Raw genomic sequence first — 12,979 nt, forward strand, 5'->3', positions numbered from 1 at the left:
AGGATCAGTTGGGAGAGATCCGGTAGCTGCCAGAGGGTCTGGGGACGGGGACCCCCCAGGTCTGCAGGATTTGAAGATTCCCCCAGAAAAGACTGTCCAGCTGGGATCCCCGCAGGGCTGATAGGGCCTCGAGCAGAGGTCACGGTGAGGATTGAAGGGGTGGAGTGTAAAGCAGTGCTTGACACTGGATCTCAAGTGACTATTATATTTCAGTCATTCTACCAGCAGATGCTTAGGCACCTGCCTATACAGCCACTGACTGGCCTTGGCCTGTGTGGCCTCAGCATGGATGAATACCCCTACCAAGGGTATGTCATAGCGCACCTGGAATTCCCAGAGGAGGTTGCTGGGGTAAGAGAAGAGGTAGACACAGCTGCCTTAATATGCCCTGACCCTAAAGGGACCTCTGATATGTCTGTGCTGATAGGGACCAACTCCAGTCTCTTCAAGGTACTCGCGGATTACTGCAGAAGGCGGGCTGGGGACCAGTACCTGAATACCCTGATGATCCATACGCTTTGTGCTGAAGCCTATAGGAAAATTGAGAGCTCTAAAAGGGAGACATCTGAGCTACCACTTGGGGCACTGAAGTACGCGGGCACGACCCCCTTAGTAGTGCCTGCAAGGACGGAGCAAGAAGTGCTTGTCATGAGTACCTGTCTGAAAGGCAGTAAACGGACGTTAGCAATGATAGAGCAGCCGATGGGAGGAGAGCTCCCTGAAGGAGTGCTGGTCCCCAGTGGAGTCATAACCCTACCTGCTGACGCCCAGGAAAGGGTGACTATACTGATTGCTAATGAAACGAGTCGTGATGTTGTTGTGAAGCAAGGACAAAAGATAGCAGACCTCTTTGAGCCTGAGTCGATTGTAAAACCCCAGTGTGAAACTCAAGTTCCCACAATAGACCCAGCAAAGTTTGACTTTGGAGATTCACCAGTGTCCGAGGACTGGAAAGATCGCCTGAGGAAGAAACTTTGTGAAAGATCCAAGGTGTTCTCACTGCATGAGTGGGATGTGGGATGTGCAAAAGGAGTAGAGCACAATATCAGACTCCATGACTCTCGACCTTTCAGGGAGAGATCTAGGAAGATTGCTCTCTCTGAGATGGAAGATGTGCGACATCATCTTCAGGAGCTGGCTGCGAATGGCATCATTACAGAGTCCCGCAGCCCATACGCCTCACCCATTGTGGTAGTCCGTAAAAAGAATGGGAAAATTCGGATGTGTATTGACTACCGCACCCTAAACAGCCGTACTGTGGTCGACCAGTACACTATGCCTCGAGTGCAAGATGCCTTAGACTGTTTGCTGGGAAGCCAGTGGTTCTCTGTGTTGGATCTTCGAAGTGGATACTACCAGATCCCTCTGGGAGAAGAAGATAAGGAGAAGACAGCCTTCATCTGCCCATTAGGGTTTTATCAGTTCGAACGCATGCCCCAAGGGATTTCTGGAGCACCTGCCACCTTTCAACGTCTCATGGAGAAAGTTGTGGGAGACATGAATTTACTGCAAGTGTTAGTTTATTTGGATGACCTGATTGTGTTTGGAAGAACCTTAGAGGAGCATGAAGAAAGACTTCTTAAAGTGCTTGATAGGTTGGAGGATTATGGTCTGAAGCTTTCAATTGACAAATGCCAGTTCTGCAGAACCTCAGTGAAGTATGTGGGTCACATCGTGTCCCAAGAGGGTGTGAGTACTGATCCTGATAAAATAGAAGCACTCACTACATGGCCACATCCAAGTAACTACAGAGAACTCAAGACCTTTCTCGGATTTAGTGGCTACTACCGCAGATTTGTGAAAAACTATGCTACGATTGTAAAGCCTCTGAACGATCTCACCAGGGGACATCAGTCCAGCAAGAACAAATCTAAGTCCAAGAATAAGGGGAGGTCTCCAAAGCCCCCTGTGCAGAGACACTATGGCCCATTTGAACCATTTGGGCCACGGTGGGATGAGAGATGTGAAAGGGCTTTTCGAGAAATCATTACTTGCCTAACTCATGCTCCAGTCCTAGTTTTTGCTGACCCAAGCAAACCCTTTATCCTGCATACTGATGCCAGTTTGGAGGGTCTGGGAGCAGTCCTGTACCAGGAAGTGGAAGGCAAACGTAAACCTGTAGCCTTTGCCAGCCGAGGATTGTCTGATAGTGAAACTCGCTATCCCACCCACAAGCTGGAATTTTTGGCCCTGAAATGGGCCATCACTGAGAAATTTCGAGACTACTTGTATGGTGCTCAGTTCCAGGTGTGGACAGACAACAATCCACTGACTTATGTGTTAACAAGTGCTAAGCTGGATGCTACAGGGCAGAGATGGGTAGCCGCCTTGGCTAGCTATGAGTTCAGCATTCAGTACCGATCAGGGAGAAGCAATGTAGATGCAGATGCATTGTCCAGGCGTCCACAGGCTCCAGAAGTTGCTGTGATACCCACAGATGGAGTGAGAGCTATTTGCAGTGTGAGTCGCCGAGAGCCAGAGGCCCGTGAGAGCCTTCAGGGATGTGTTGCAGAAGCTTTGGGCCTGCCCCCTGAATGCATGCCTTCTGCTTCAGTGAACTATATTGCATTGGACCAATCTCCTTTGCCCATGCTCAATGCGGCGGACTGGCAAGAAGCCCAGCGGCAAGATATTGACATTCGTGATACACTACTTGCCAAAAGGGAGGGGCGAAGCCCAGCTGCGGTTGTCCCACCTAACCCGGAGGGTAAACTACTATTGAGAGAATGGACCAAACTAAAACTGATTCAGGGAGTGCTACACCGAATGACCACTGACCCTTTACAAAAACAACGAGCACAACTAGTGCTGCCAAAAAAGTACAGAGCCCTGGCCATGAGGGCTCTGCATGATGACTTTGGGCATTTAGGGATGGAGAGGACCCTGGAACTTATTCGTAGTAGGTTCTATTGGCCCCGAATGGCTGAAGATGTTCGCAGGAAATGTGAGACTTGCGCTCGATGTGTTCAAAGGAAAACTCTGCCCACGAGGGCTGCATATCTCAAGAACATCACCAGCAACAAACCTTTGGAATTGGTATGCATTGATTTCTTGTCTGTAGAGGTAGACAAGAGGAATGTTGGGAACATTCTAGTAGTGACTGACCATTTTACACGGTATGCACAGGCATATCCCACACGTGATCAGAGGGCCACGACCGTCGCTCGAGTATTGTGGGACAAATATTTCTCAGTCTATGGATTCCCGGCTCGGATACACTCTGATCAGGGGCGGGATTTTGAGAGTCACCTTCTGAAGGAGGTGCTGAAGATAGCAGGAATTAAAAAGTCTAGGACAACGCCTTATCACCCCCAAGGTGATCCTCAGCCAGAGAGGTTCAACCGAACCCTATTAGATATGTTGGGAACTTTGCGACCAGAGCAGAAGGCAACCTGGAGCCAGCATGTCGCATTTCTGGTGCATGCCTACAATGCCACAAAGAACGATGCTACGGGAGTCACCCCATATCTCTTGATGTTTGGGCGAGAACCAAGATTACCCATAGACTTGTGCTTTGGTGTATCAGAGGATGGAGATAGCTATGAAACTCACCAGCAATATGTATCCCGACTAAGGGAAAAGCTGCGGGATGCTTATCGCTTAGCTACCGCTGCAGCTCGGAAGAACGCAGACCGCAACAAACATCGATATGATGCTAGAGTGCGTTCGCAGGAGCTCCAGCTGGGGGACAGAGTCCTGCTGCGAAATTTGGGTATTGCTGGCAAACACAAGATAGCTGACAGATGGAAGGCAATACCTTACGTGGTGATGGAAAAGCTGGGAGATCTGCCGGTCTACAAGATCAAACCTGAAGACGGCCCAGGGCAAATAAAGACGGTGCATAGAAACCTTTTGCTCCCTGTGGGGGAATTGGTAAGCATCCCTTATGAGACGGGCCACGACAGGGCAGCCGGGCAGAACAGAGGTGCTAGACCCAAGCCGCCATCCAACACAGACAGCGGGCCCCCTGCAGCTAACTTACCCCTATTCTGTACATCTGAGAGTGAGTCTGAGGAGGAAGACACAACCCTGGTGTATCCTGGGATGGAGACAAGATTTCAGTCTCGATCAGCTGAACCAAACGAGAGTTTTCCCTCTTCCGCCCTAAACCCCATGGCGGAATTATTTAGGCCCCTTTCTGACACCCTGGTGCCGCTGATGAGACCCCCCTGTGATGACACACACAGGTTATTGGACAGTGGAGACACACAGGTAGAGGATGCCCTGGGCACCTTGGACCCTCCAGCGTTAGAACTAGGAGTGCAGGGGCCTACGCCAGTAGCCGAGGGACCCTCCAGGGAAGCCTCTCCATCCGTCACTCAAGAGGATGTTCCCCCTACCTCGGCAACAGAGAGTCTCAATAGACGAGACAGGGTGATAAGACCAGTGAAACGGTTAACTTATGATGCACCTGGGGTGACTAGTGAGGAGCCAATACATTTAGCACACAGGCTTGTGGAAGCTAAAGTGGGCTTCCTGAGGCCCTTTGGAGGAAACCAATGAGTTGGTATAAAGGGCGTGTGATTTGTCGGGACGACAAATTCTCGGCTGGGGGGAGGATGTAAGCAGTGTCAGGATGAGCTCCACCCTGACATCTGGTGGTGAGGTGTGGCAAGTTGTGAAAAAAAAAACTTCAGGGGCTGATCTCATTTGCATAGGCACACCCACCCCGCCTAGACTGAGGCCATAGCTGCCCAAATGGTCACTTCGGCTGCTGTGGGATCCCCAGTGTCTCTGTTATTGGGGCAGGAAGAATAAATTGTTATTACCCTGATTAGGGGAACTGTGCTTGGAACTGTACTTGGCCTTTTGCTATGATGGAGGGACTCACCATCAACTGAGTAGCACTCGCTAGGCAAGGGTCATGGGTTCCAAAACTGTGTGAATGGAGAGAGACTTGAGACAGGTATTAGTACCTGGTGGTGTGGGCCCCTTTGTGAGGGCCTGAAGCACCAATTGCACCTCTGTCTCTCTCCACTGTGGAATGTCAGAGCTAATTTTGGGTCTATTAAGAGTCTTGCTACAGGCACTGTGCTGCATTCACTTTGGCCTTATGGTGAACCAGCACTAAGGCCCCCACTACTATGAGCTGAAATCACTGAGAGCTGAAATCACTAAGAGCTGAAATCACTGAGCACTGTGTCAAGTAGTGGGGAGCCGGAAGATCTAGACTGCAGTGGTGCTGTTCGTGAGACGGTGAGCTGTGCAGAGCAGAGCCGTTCGTGAGACAGCGAGCTGAGCAGAGCTGTTTGTGAGACAGCGAGCTGTGCCGAGCAGAGCCAGTCGTGGTGGAGCGGAGCCGTCCGTGAGACAGCGGTGTGTTCGTGAGACGGCGAGCTGAGCAGAGCTGTTCGTGAGACGGCAAGCTGTGCAGAGCGGAGCCGTTCGTGAGACAGCGAGCTGAGCAGAGCTGTTCGTGAGACAGCGAGCTGTGCAGAGCAGAGCCGGTCGTGGTGGAGCGGAGCCGTTCGTGAGACAGCGGCGTGTTCGTGAGACGGCGAGCTGAGCAGAGCTGTTCGTGAGACGGCGAGCTGTGCAGAGCGGAGCCGGTCGTGGTGGAGCGGAGCCGTTCGTGAGACAGTGGCGTGTTCGTGAGACGGCGAGCTGTGCAAAGCGGAGCCGGTCGTGGTGGAGCAGAGCCGGTCGTGAGACAGCGGCATGTTCGTGAGACGGCGAGCTGTGCAAAGCGGAGCCGGTCGTGGTGGAGCAGAGCCGTTCGTGAGACAGCGTAGCAGAGCAGAGCCCTGTGGGGCAGTCAGCTTCAGGACACGTAAGGTGCCCCTTACCCCTTTTCCCCCACACACAGGCACATTTTAGCCAGACTGGGGGAGTAACACTATGCAGATGAACTTTTGAACTCTGGGGCTGGACCTTTTGGACTTTGGGTGATTTGTGGATTGCTGGACTCAAGAGACGTTTGGGTGCTGGGACTCAAGAACCCGAGGGAAAGGGGCATGCCCCAATTTGCTTGGGGTGGTTTTTTTTGCTCATGGGTTGTGTTATGAATCCTGTTGGTGGTGTTTCCCCAACATAATGCCACATTGTTTCTCTCTGTTATTAAAAGGCTTTTTGCTACACTCAGACTATGTGCTTGCGAGAGGGGAAGTATTGCCTCTTGGAGGCGCCCAGGGGGGTGGTATATATTTGTCCCAGGTCACTGGGTGGGGGCTCGAGCCGGTTTGCATTGTGTTATTGGAATGGATCCCCTAGATATTGAACCCGGCCCTTGTTGCTGCCAGCTCTGATGGGCAGAAGGGTTACAACTACAAAAGGTTCCTCCTCCCCCCCCTCCCCGCTCTCCTGCTGTTAATAGCTCACCTTACCTGATCACTCTTGTTACAGTGTGTATGGTAACACCCATTGTTTCATGTTCTCTGTGTATGCAAATCTCCCCACTGTATTTTCCACTGAATGCATCCGATGAAGTGAGCTGTAGCTCACGAAAGCTTATGCTCAAATAAATTTGTTAGTCTCTAAGGTGCCACAAGTACTCCTTTTCTTTTTGCGGATACAGACTAACACGGCTGCTACTCTGATAAACGCATACTAGTCAGTCCCCATGCAGAGCTGTTCTCTACCTACTAGAGCAGGCATTCCTGGCCCTTATACTGCAAGCTTGCATACTAGCGTGAAGGAGGCTGTGGGTGGATAGAGGGTAGAAGTAGTCATGGCACATGAACCTGAACCCCTATTACTGAAGGTTATTTCCCCAAAACTAGTTACTACTTTCTTTATTGTAGGAATATTTGAAGATGTATACATAACATAGCTGGCATTGACCAAGATGGGCATTAGGGCTACTAGCAGTTCATAGGTCAATCTTGTTATTCTTCACCCACCCCATCTCCCCTCTGATTGACACCACTGGTACTTAAGAGCAATTCCAGTGGTCTCTTGTGTGAGCACAAGACCTTACATTTAGCAAAGCTGCTTTATTTCTACTACAGACGGGAGCAGAAATTAGAAGAGCTGCACAGGGGGATTCTGCACACCTGTCTGTCGCAGAGAGGGGTGAGCAGTCAGTTTCATCGAAGACCCTCTGCGCCGCAAACCTGCATGTGGAGAACCTCAGTCTGTGGTGTCTACGGGCCCGGAGAGACTCCTGACAGGCTCTTTACAGCAGCTGGGGCTGCTAAGGAACCCCTTCCCCCGAATCCCACCACTGCTCCCCCCTTCCAGGCCAGCCACGGGACCCCCTCTGCGTTTGCCCCCCCGCCCACGCGCCGCATTCAGCCAATCAGCGGCCACCTTTGCCCCAGCGCGCTTTCTCTTCCTGCCTTTCCCTCTCCCCCCGCCCCTTTGCAGCCAGTGACAGCTCGGAGCGAAGTCTCGCGAGATCTAGACAGCAGAGCCCCCACCCCCTCGCCCGCCCTGCTCCTCCCCGCGCCCCTCCTGCCGCCGCGGCCGGATCTGTCTCAGGGGTGGGGGGGCGCTTGGCCCTGCGCACTGAGCGATGTTTGTCCGCCATCGCGGCGGACGAGGGTGAAGGAAACGCCGCCGCCGCCTCCGAAGACGGGGCCTGCGCCGCCGCCGCCGCCCAGAACCCCCCGTAGCTGCCTCCCTCCTCCCCGCCCCGCAGCCCCCGGGGGCCGCCGCCCGGAGTGAAGGTCGCCAGGGGCTCCTGCCTGGGGTCTCCCCGCAGCCCCCCCTCACCCCGCAGGAGGCTCCGCTCGAGCCGGGTCCGAAGATGTCGAACCTGAGCAAGGGGACGGGCAGCCGGAAGGACACCAAGATGCGGATCCGAGCTTTCCCCGTGAGTACCCGGCCACCGGTTCCGCGCCAGGCCCCGGCCTCCGCCCGGCCGCAGGCCCCGCAGCCGCCCGGTGTGTCACCCTGCTCCCCCCGGGGGGCGGGCTGGGGGCGAGGGGGAGAAACTCCGGGGGCCGGGGGGAGGGCAGGGGAAAGGAGTTGGGGGGCTGGGGAGCCGGCGGGAGGAGGAGGAGGATGACACGCTCTGTGCCCCCATCTGTTATCAGCACAATGAAACCTGTCACCGCGGCCAGGCGGGGGAGGAAGGACGGGGACTGGGGGGGCGGCGGCACTGGCACTTACTCGGGACCGGGACTGGCACGGGGGGGGGGAGGTGGCGGCAGCGGCACGCGCATTCACTGAGGACTGGGACCGGCGCTGGGGGCTGGGGGGCAGTGGCGGCATTGGTATTGCGGCCGGCACTGGTGGGTGGCACAGGCGCTCACTGGGGACCGGGACCGGGACTGAGGGGTGAGGTGGCAGCATGGGCATTTACTGGGGGGGAAAGGGGAGGCGGCATGAGCACTTACTGAGGGGTGTGGAGGGCCAGCACAGGCACTGGGGATTGGGACTTGGACTAGTGGAAGGAGGGTGGTATGGGCACTTACTGGGGATGGCCCCAGGACGGGGGTGGCTGCAAGGTGGGTATTGACTGGAGTTGTGGGTGGTGGTACTGGTGCTCAGTGGGCTGGCGGTGGCACAGGCACTCACTAGGGGCTGGGACTGGGGGAGGGGTGGCAGTGCAGGCACTCACTGGAGCTTGGGAGGGGGATGCACTTTACAGAAACTGGAGATTGGGAATTGGGGGAGAGCAGCACAGGCATTTACAGGGGATTGGGATTGGAAGAGTGGGTATTACAGACAGTTGGGGGGGACCCCTCCCATCCCAGCAAGAAGCATGCAGAGGAACCGGCACCTGTGGCGGTTCTTCCCTTTTCATAACCTATGCAAATATGTTATGAAAATATATTTAATGCAGTTTCCAATGAAAGACTCTCAGACAAGGAATCAGAAGTTATAGATGCACATTAAAAAAAAATAAGGAGTCTTATAAATCCATCTCTGGGCTAGTTTTCCTGCAACTTCATGTTGCAGGGATTTTAGGTCAGATGGTAAAATGTCAGGTGACATGAAGAGTTGGTAGCAACATAGCCTCTGTGTAACTTTCATAGGATTGTTTCATATATCCAGCTGTGAGATTGCTAGCCACATTAGTTACTCAGTGAATGGGCCTAGTTATTACCTTGTACTGCCATAAATCTGTGCTGGTGCTTAAACAGTTTTTTCAGTTGAAGGTTAGAGCAAATGAATGCGAAGACTGCTGTTAATGGTTTCTAGCATTACAAGAAATATGAAAACTTCAGTCATCCTTCGTGATTTCCTGCAAGTGTGTGTGTGTGTATGTGTACACACACACACACACACGTGTTAAAAAGGAGACACTCTGTTGAGTCACTGGCTTTTAGTGTTTATTGTAACTTTTTGATGTTACACCTGATGCAGGTAGCCAGTGGCAAACAAATTAAATGTGTTGCCTTCACATATAAACTGGACATACCTGTTCACATCAGTTTACCAATATGTAATATGGCAGAGGACTTGCTAAGCCAAAATTCTTGCCAATGAAGTTGAGGATTTTAGGACTTCTTTAAGTTGCTGGAAGTTATCTTTAGGACTCTGATTCAACTGGACAGCTTCCCCCTTAAACTCTACTTCTAATCAGCAATAATTCTTTATGTTGAACAGTGAATGTCAAAGAAAGCAGCACTGCATACTGTGTATTAAAAGACTAGAATGTTTTAAGTGATCTATGGCTAGTGATCTCCAAAGAAATTATTTATTTTTAATACACTCTTATTCAACGCATAAACCTCATATTATTAGAACTTTTGGAGTAATAGAAAAATAATAATTGATTGCCTGAAACAGCCTTAGACAACTTGTATATCATAGAGGGATGATCATAAAAATTAAGAATGACAAAAATTCTTAATGACAAAAATTGTACATCTATTTTACAGGAAACTACTCTTGTACAATAAAAGTTTTAAATTTGGCTAATAGGATCCATGCATAGAATCTCTTTATGTATGTAGATGAGGGTATACTAACTAGGGCAAATTCAATGATTAGAATAAACATTATTTTGCACTTTATTTTTTGACAGTTCTTATAACCGAGCACATGAAATGCTGTTCGTGGGTGAAAAATGTTCACCCGTAGCCCTGTTCTCATAAATGCTGAGAATGCTTGATATTTTTTTACCCATCAAACTGCTTCTTGTTAGCATTGTTTTAATTTTTCCTTTTGAGTTGTTTAAAGAATGGATTACAGTTATTTCACAAAAATTACCTAATTATCTTCCTTAAAAATTAACACATTATTTAAGTATATATTGACATCAAGGCCTCCAAACTCCAAAGTAGAAGCTGATATCTGTGGATAGTATTTTTCAAGTTTTGCTATTTAAAATACATTTCCTTTTTTGCAACCAAACCCAGTCAAAAGTTCACAAAGGATTTCTAACTGAAAAAAGAACATGGAAGTGAATGACAGCTTTTAAGAATTTACTATCATGTGAGTAATTATAAGAGAGAAAAGTTATCTCACACTCCAAAAACTATAACCCCAGTTCTCTAAAGATGTAGGCACGTGTGTAATTTGCTCAGATAACGTCAGTGGACTCATCATGTAAATGAAGTTACATGTGTTTGCAAGACTGGGACCTGTGTTTAGTATTTACATTCATATCTGGTTACTGTTCTTTCTTTTCACCTCCAATTCCGATGCATCATTCTTAGTTTTGAATTGTTAATGTTGCCAGTGTTACGCCATTTCTGTGCTCTCTGGTAGTTTGTCGTATATCTTCAGCAGTATTACATCTCCATTTCCTTCATTTTGTTTCAGTTTTTCATTTGGGAATAAATATTTACTATTGAATTATCTGGAAAAGGTAACCTTGTTGGACAAGTAAAGTTCCTGAAATCTAGCAACGTCATGGTTACTCCCTAATGATGGCCATGGCCCTTCATATTCTGTACTTACCTATAACATTTTAAGCATTTCTTTCCTATAATAAACATGGGTGAATAATAATGGAAAGGTGTACAATAATTTTCTTTTCAAATTTTTATGCTTTTGCTGTTTCTTCATGTATGAATTAAAAATAGCATAAGTATAAACTCAGTGTTAAAAACTGTTGCTCAGTCACAAATGCTCTATCTAAGAATCGTTATTTTATTGCAAAATTATTTTCTTCCCAGTTTTTTTAGTTTCTGGTAATTAAGGAGTGTAAAAACACACCTTGGTGGCAAATGCCCCTCCATAGAAATGTCATTCAGTATTAACCTGCTGCTGGTATACAGAATCTCACTGACTCTGCTCTTCCTTCCCTCAAGGGCAGTGGCAGAGGGCATGTTTTTGCAATTAAAAACTTGCAACCAGCCTATGCCAGCTCACTAGTGCTCAGGGGACTTGGGCTAAGGGGCTGTTTAATTGTGGTGTAGACTTTCGGGCTTGGCCGGAGCCTGGGCTTTAGGACCCTGTGAAGCAGGACGGTCCCAGAGCCCAGGCTGCAACCTGAATGTCTACACCACAGTTAAACAGTCCCTATGTTTGCACTGCAGTTAGACACTCATGACTGACCTGTGCCAGCTGACAGCTCCCAAGGCTTGGCTAAAGGGCTGTTTAATTGTGGTGTAGATAGGCTCAGGCTGCAGTCTGAGCTCTGGGACCCTCCCACCTCACAGGATCCTAGCTCTCCAGCCCAAGACCAAACGTCTACACCCCAGTTAAAAAGCTCCTGAACCCCGAGATCCTGAGTCAGCTGGCACAGGCCAGCCGGGGGTGTCTAATTGCAGGATAGACAGAGGCTTAGAGTACTTAGGAATCTAGAGACTGAAGTGGGCTGTTCAGTAGTCAGAAGCAGTCAATGACTAGAATTCCCTGAGCAGTAAACCGCCCTTCCTATTCACAATAGAAACAAATAAATTTGTGTGACCAGTTTAACTCTAACATATTAAAACAGGTGTTTATGCAACATTGTCTTATTAAATGCACATTAAAGCATATCGGTATTTGAGTGTGGCTAGATTGTGGGATTAGGCCATAAAACAAACACAAAAAACAGATGGTATAGGTTTTTTTTTTTAATTTTACCTTTTGAAATTACTTAAATCTAGAAAGAATAATGGAAATAACTTTTTATCATCTTGTTACTAAAGTTCTGTGTGTTCGCATTAAGCATACAATGGTTACTTTAAGGCTGTGCAATAAAATAATCTTGTGTATGAACTTTCAGGAGTTCAGAGCCTGTACAATAATGCAATTTTCAAAAATATAACAGGATAGTCTTAACACTTAAAATATGTACTCATACACACACCTCTGTCAGCATCAATAATTCAGCTATAAAAATTTGGAGATGAAACTTGGCGTAGGGTTGAAACTCTGCAAATTTTTTCAACAAATCTCTCTTTAATTGGTTGGCTATCTGTTGCACAGAAACCAGAAAAACTTAGTGTGCAATGGATGTTCAAGTCAATTTGATTTGACATGTTAAATGTGGCAAGTGATTAATTCATATTATGTTGTATATTGATAATAAAGAATGTCTGTACATTAGCTATATTTTGTAAACATTGTTCACATTTGAGGACTAAAACAGTGCCTTTGCAGAGTACTAAGTCTGCTGCACAAAACACACATTGAAGTTCTAGTTATTTTTCCAAAATGTGGGGAAGGAGTTATATTTTTTGCTCTCTTTTACCCTCTTGTTAAAGTACTCTAGCATTCTTATGTTGCTTTTCTCTACTCAAGTCACAATGGGCCTGTTGTTGCTGGTTAAAGGACTATTTAAAAAGCTCTCAAACAACATTATAACAAATATAATTTTTAACATGATTTAGTTGACCTGTGTGGATGGAGCAAAAGCATGCTAGTTCTGTCTTTAAAACTTTGTTAGAGATGAGTCAATGCAGGCCTGACTTTACTGCAGCTGCATTTGAACTGTTTTGTTATGACTTCTGACCAGTGAACATAGAGGCCATGAGTGCATACTGAAGTGTCAGAGTATAGTGAAAAGACAAAATAGCCTTAATATATCCAGTTCTACAAGTTTCTTGTGAAAATACATACTACGTGAGAATTGGGCTAACAACAAGAAGTGTTTTATAAATTTACACAAATAACATTACTTTAAGAGCTATTAGATGGACTCTCACCAAGGATT

The 12,979-nt window shown here is 48.3% G+C and overlaps 1 protein-coding gene across 1 annotated transcript in view; it reads left to right on the forward strand.

Moving 5' to 3' along the window:
* The first annotated feature begins 7,294 nt into the window (after positions 1 to 7,294).
* Positions 7,295 to 12,979, forward strand: part of CUL3 (cullin 3) — a 100,890-nt gene continuing 95,205 nt past the window's right edge. The window contains exon 1 of the mRNA XM_037909781.2: positions 7,295 to 7,753. Coding sequence (XP_037765709.1) covers positions 7,688 to 7,753 — 66 coding nt within the window. The 5' untranslated portion in view covers positions 7,295 to 7,687. The remainder of the gene's footprint in view (positions 7,754 to 12,979) is intronic.

This window comes from Chelonia mydas, chromosome 9, assembly GCF_015237465.2.
Source record: "Chelonia mydas isolate rCheMyd1 chromosome 9, rCheMyd1.pri.v2, whole genome shotgun sequence".
NCBI lineage: Eukaryota > Metazoa > Chordata > Testudines > Cheloniidae > Chelonia > Chelonia mydas.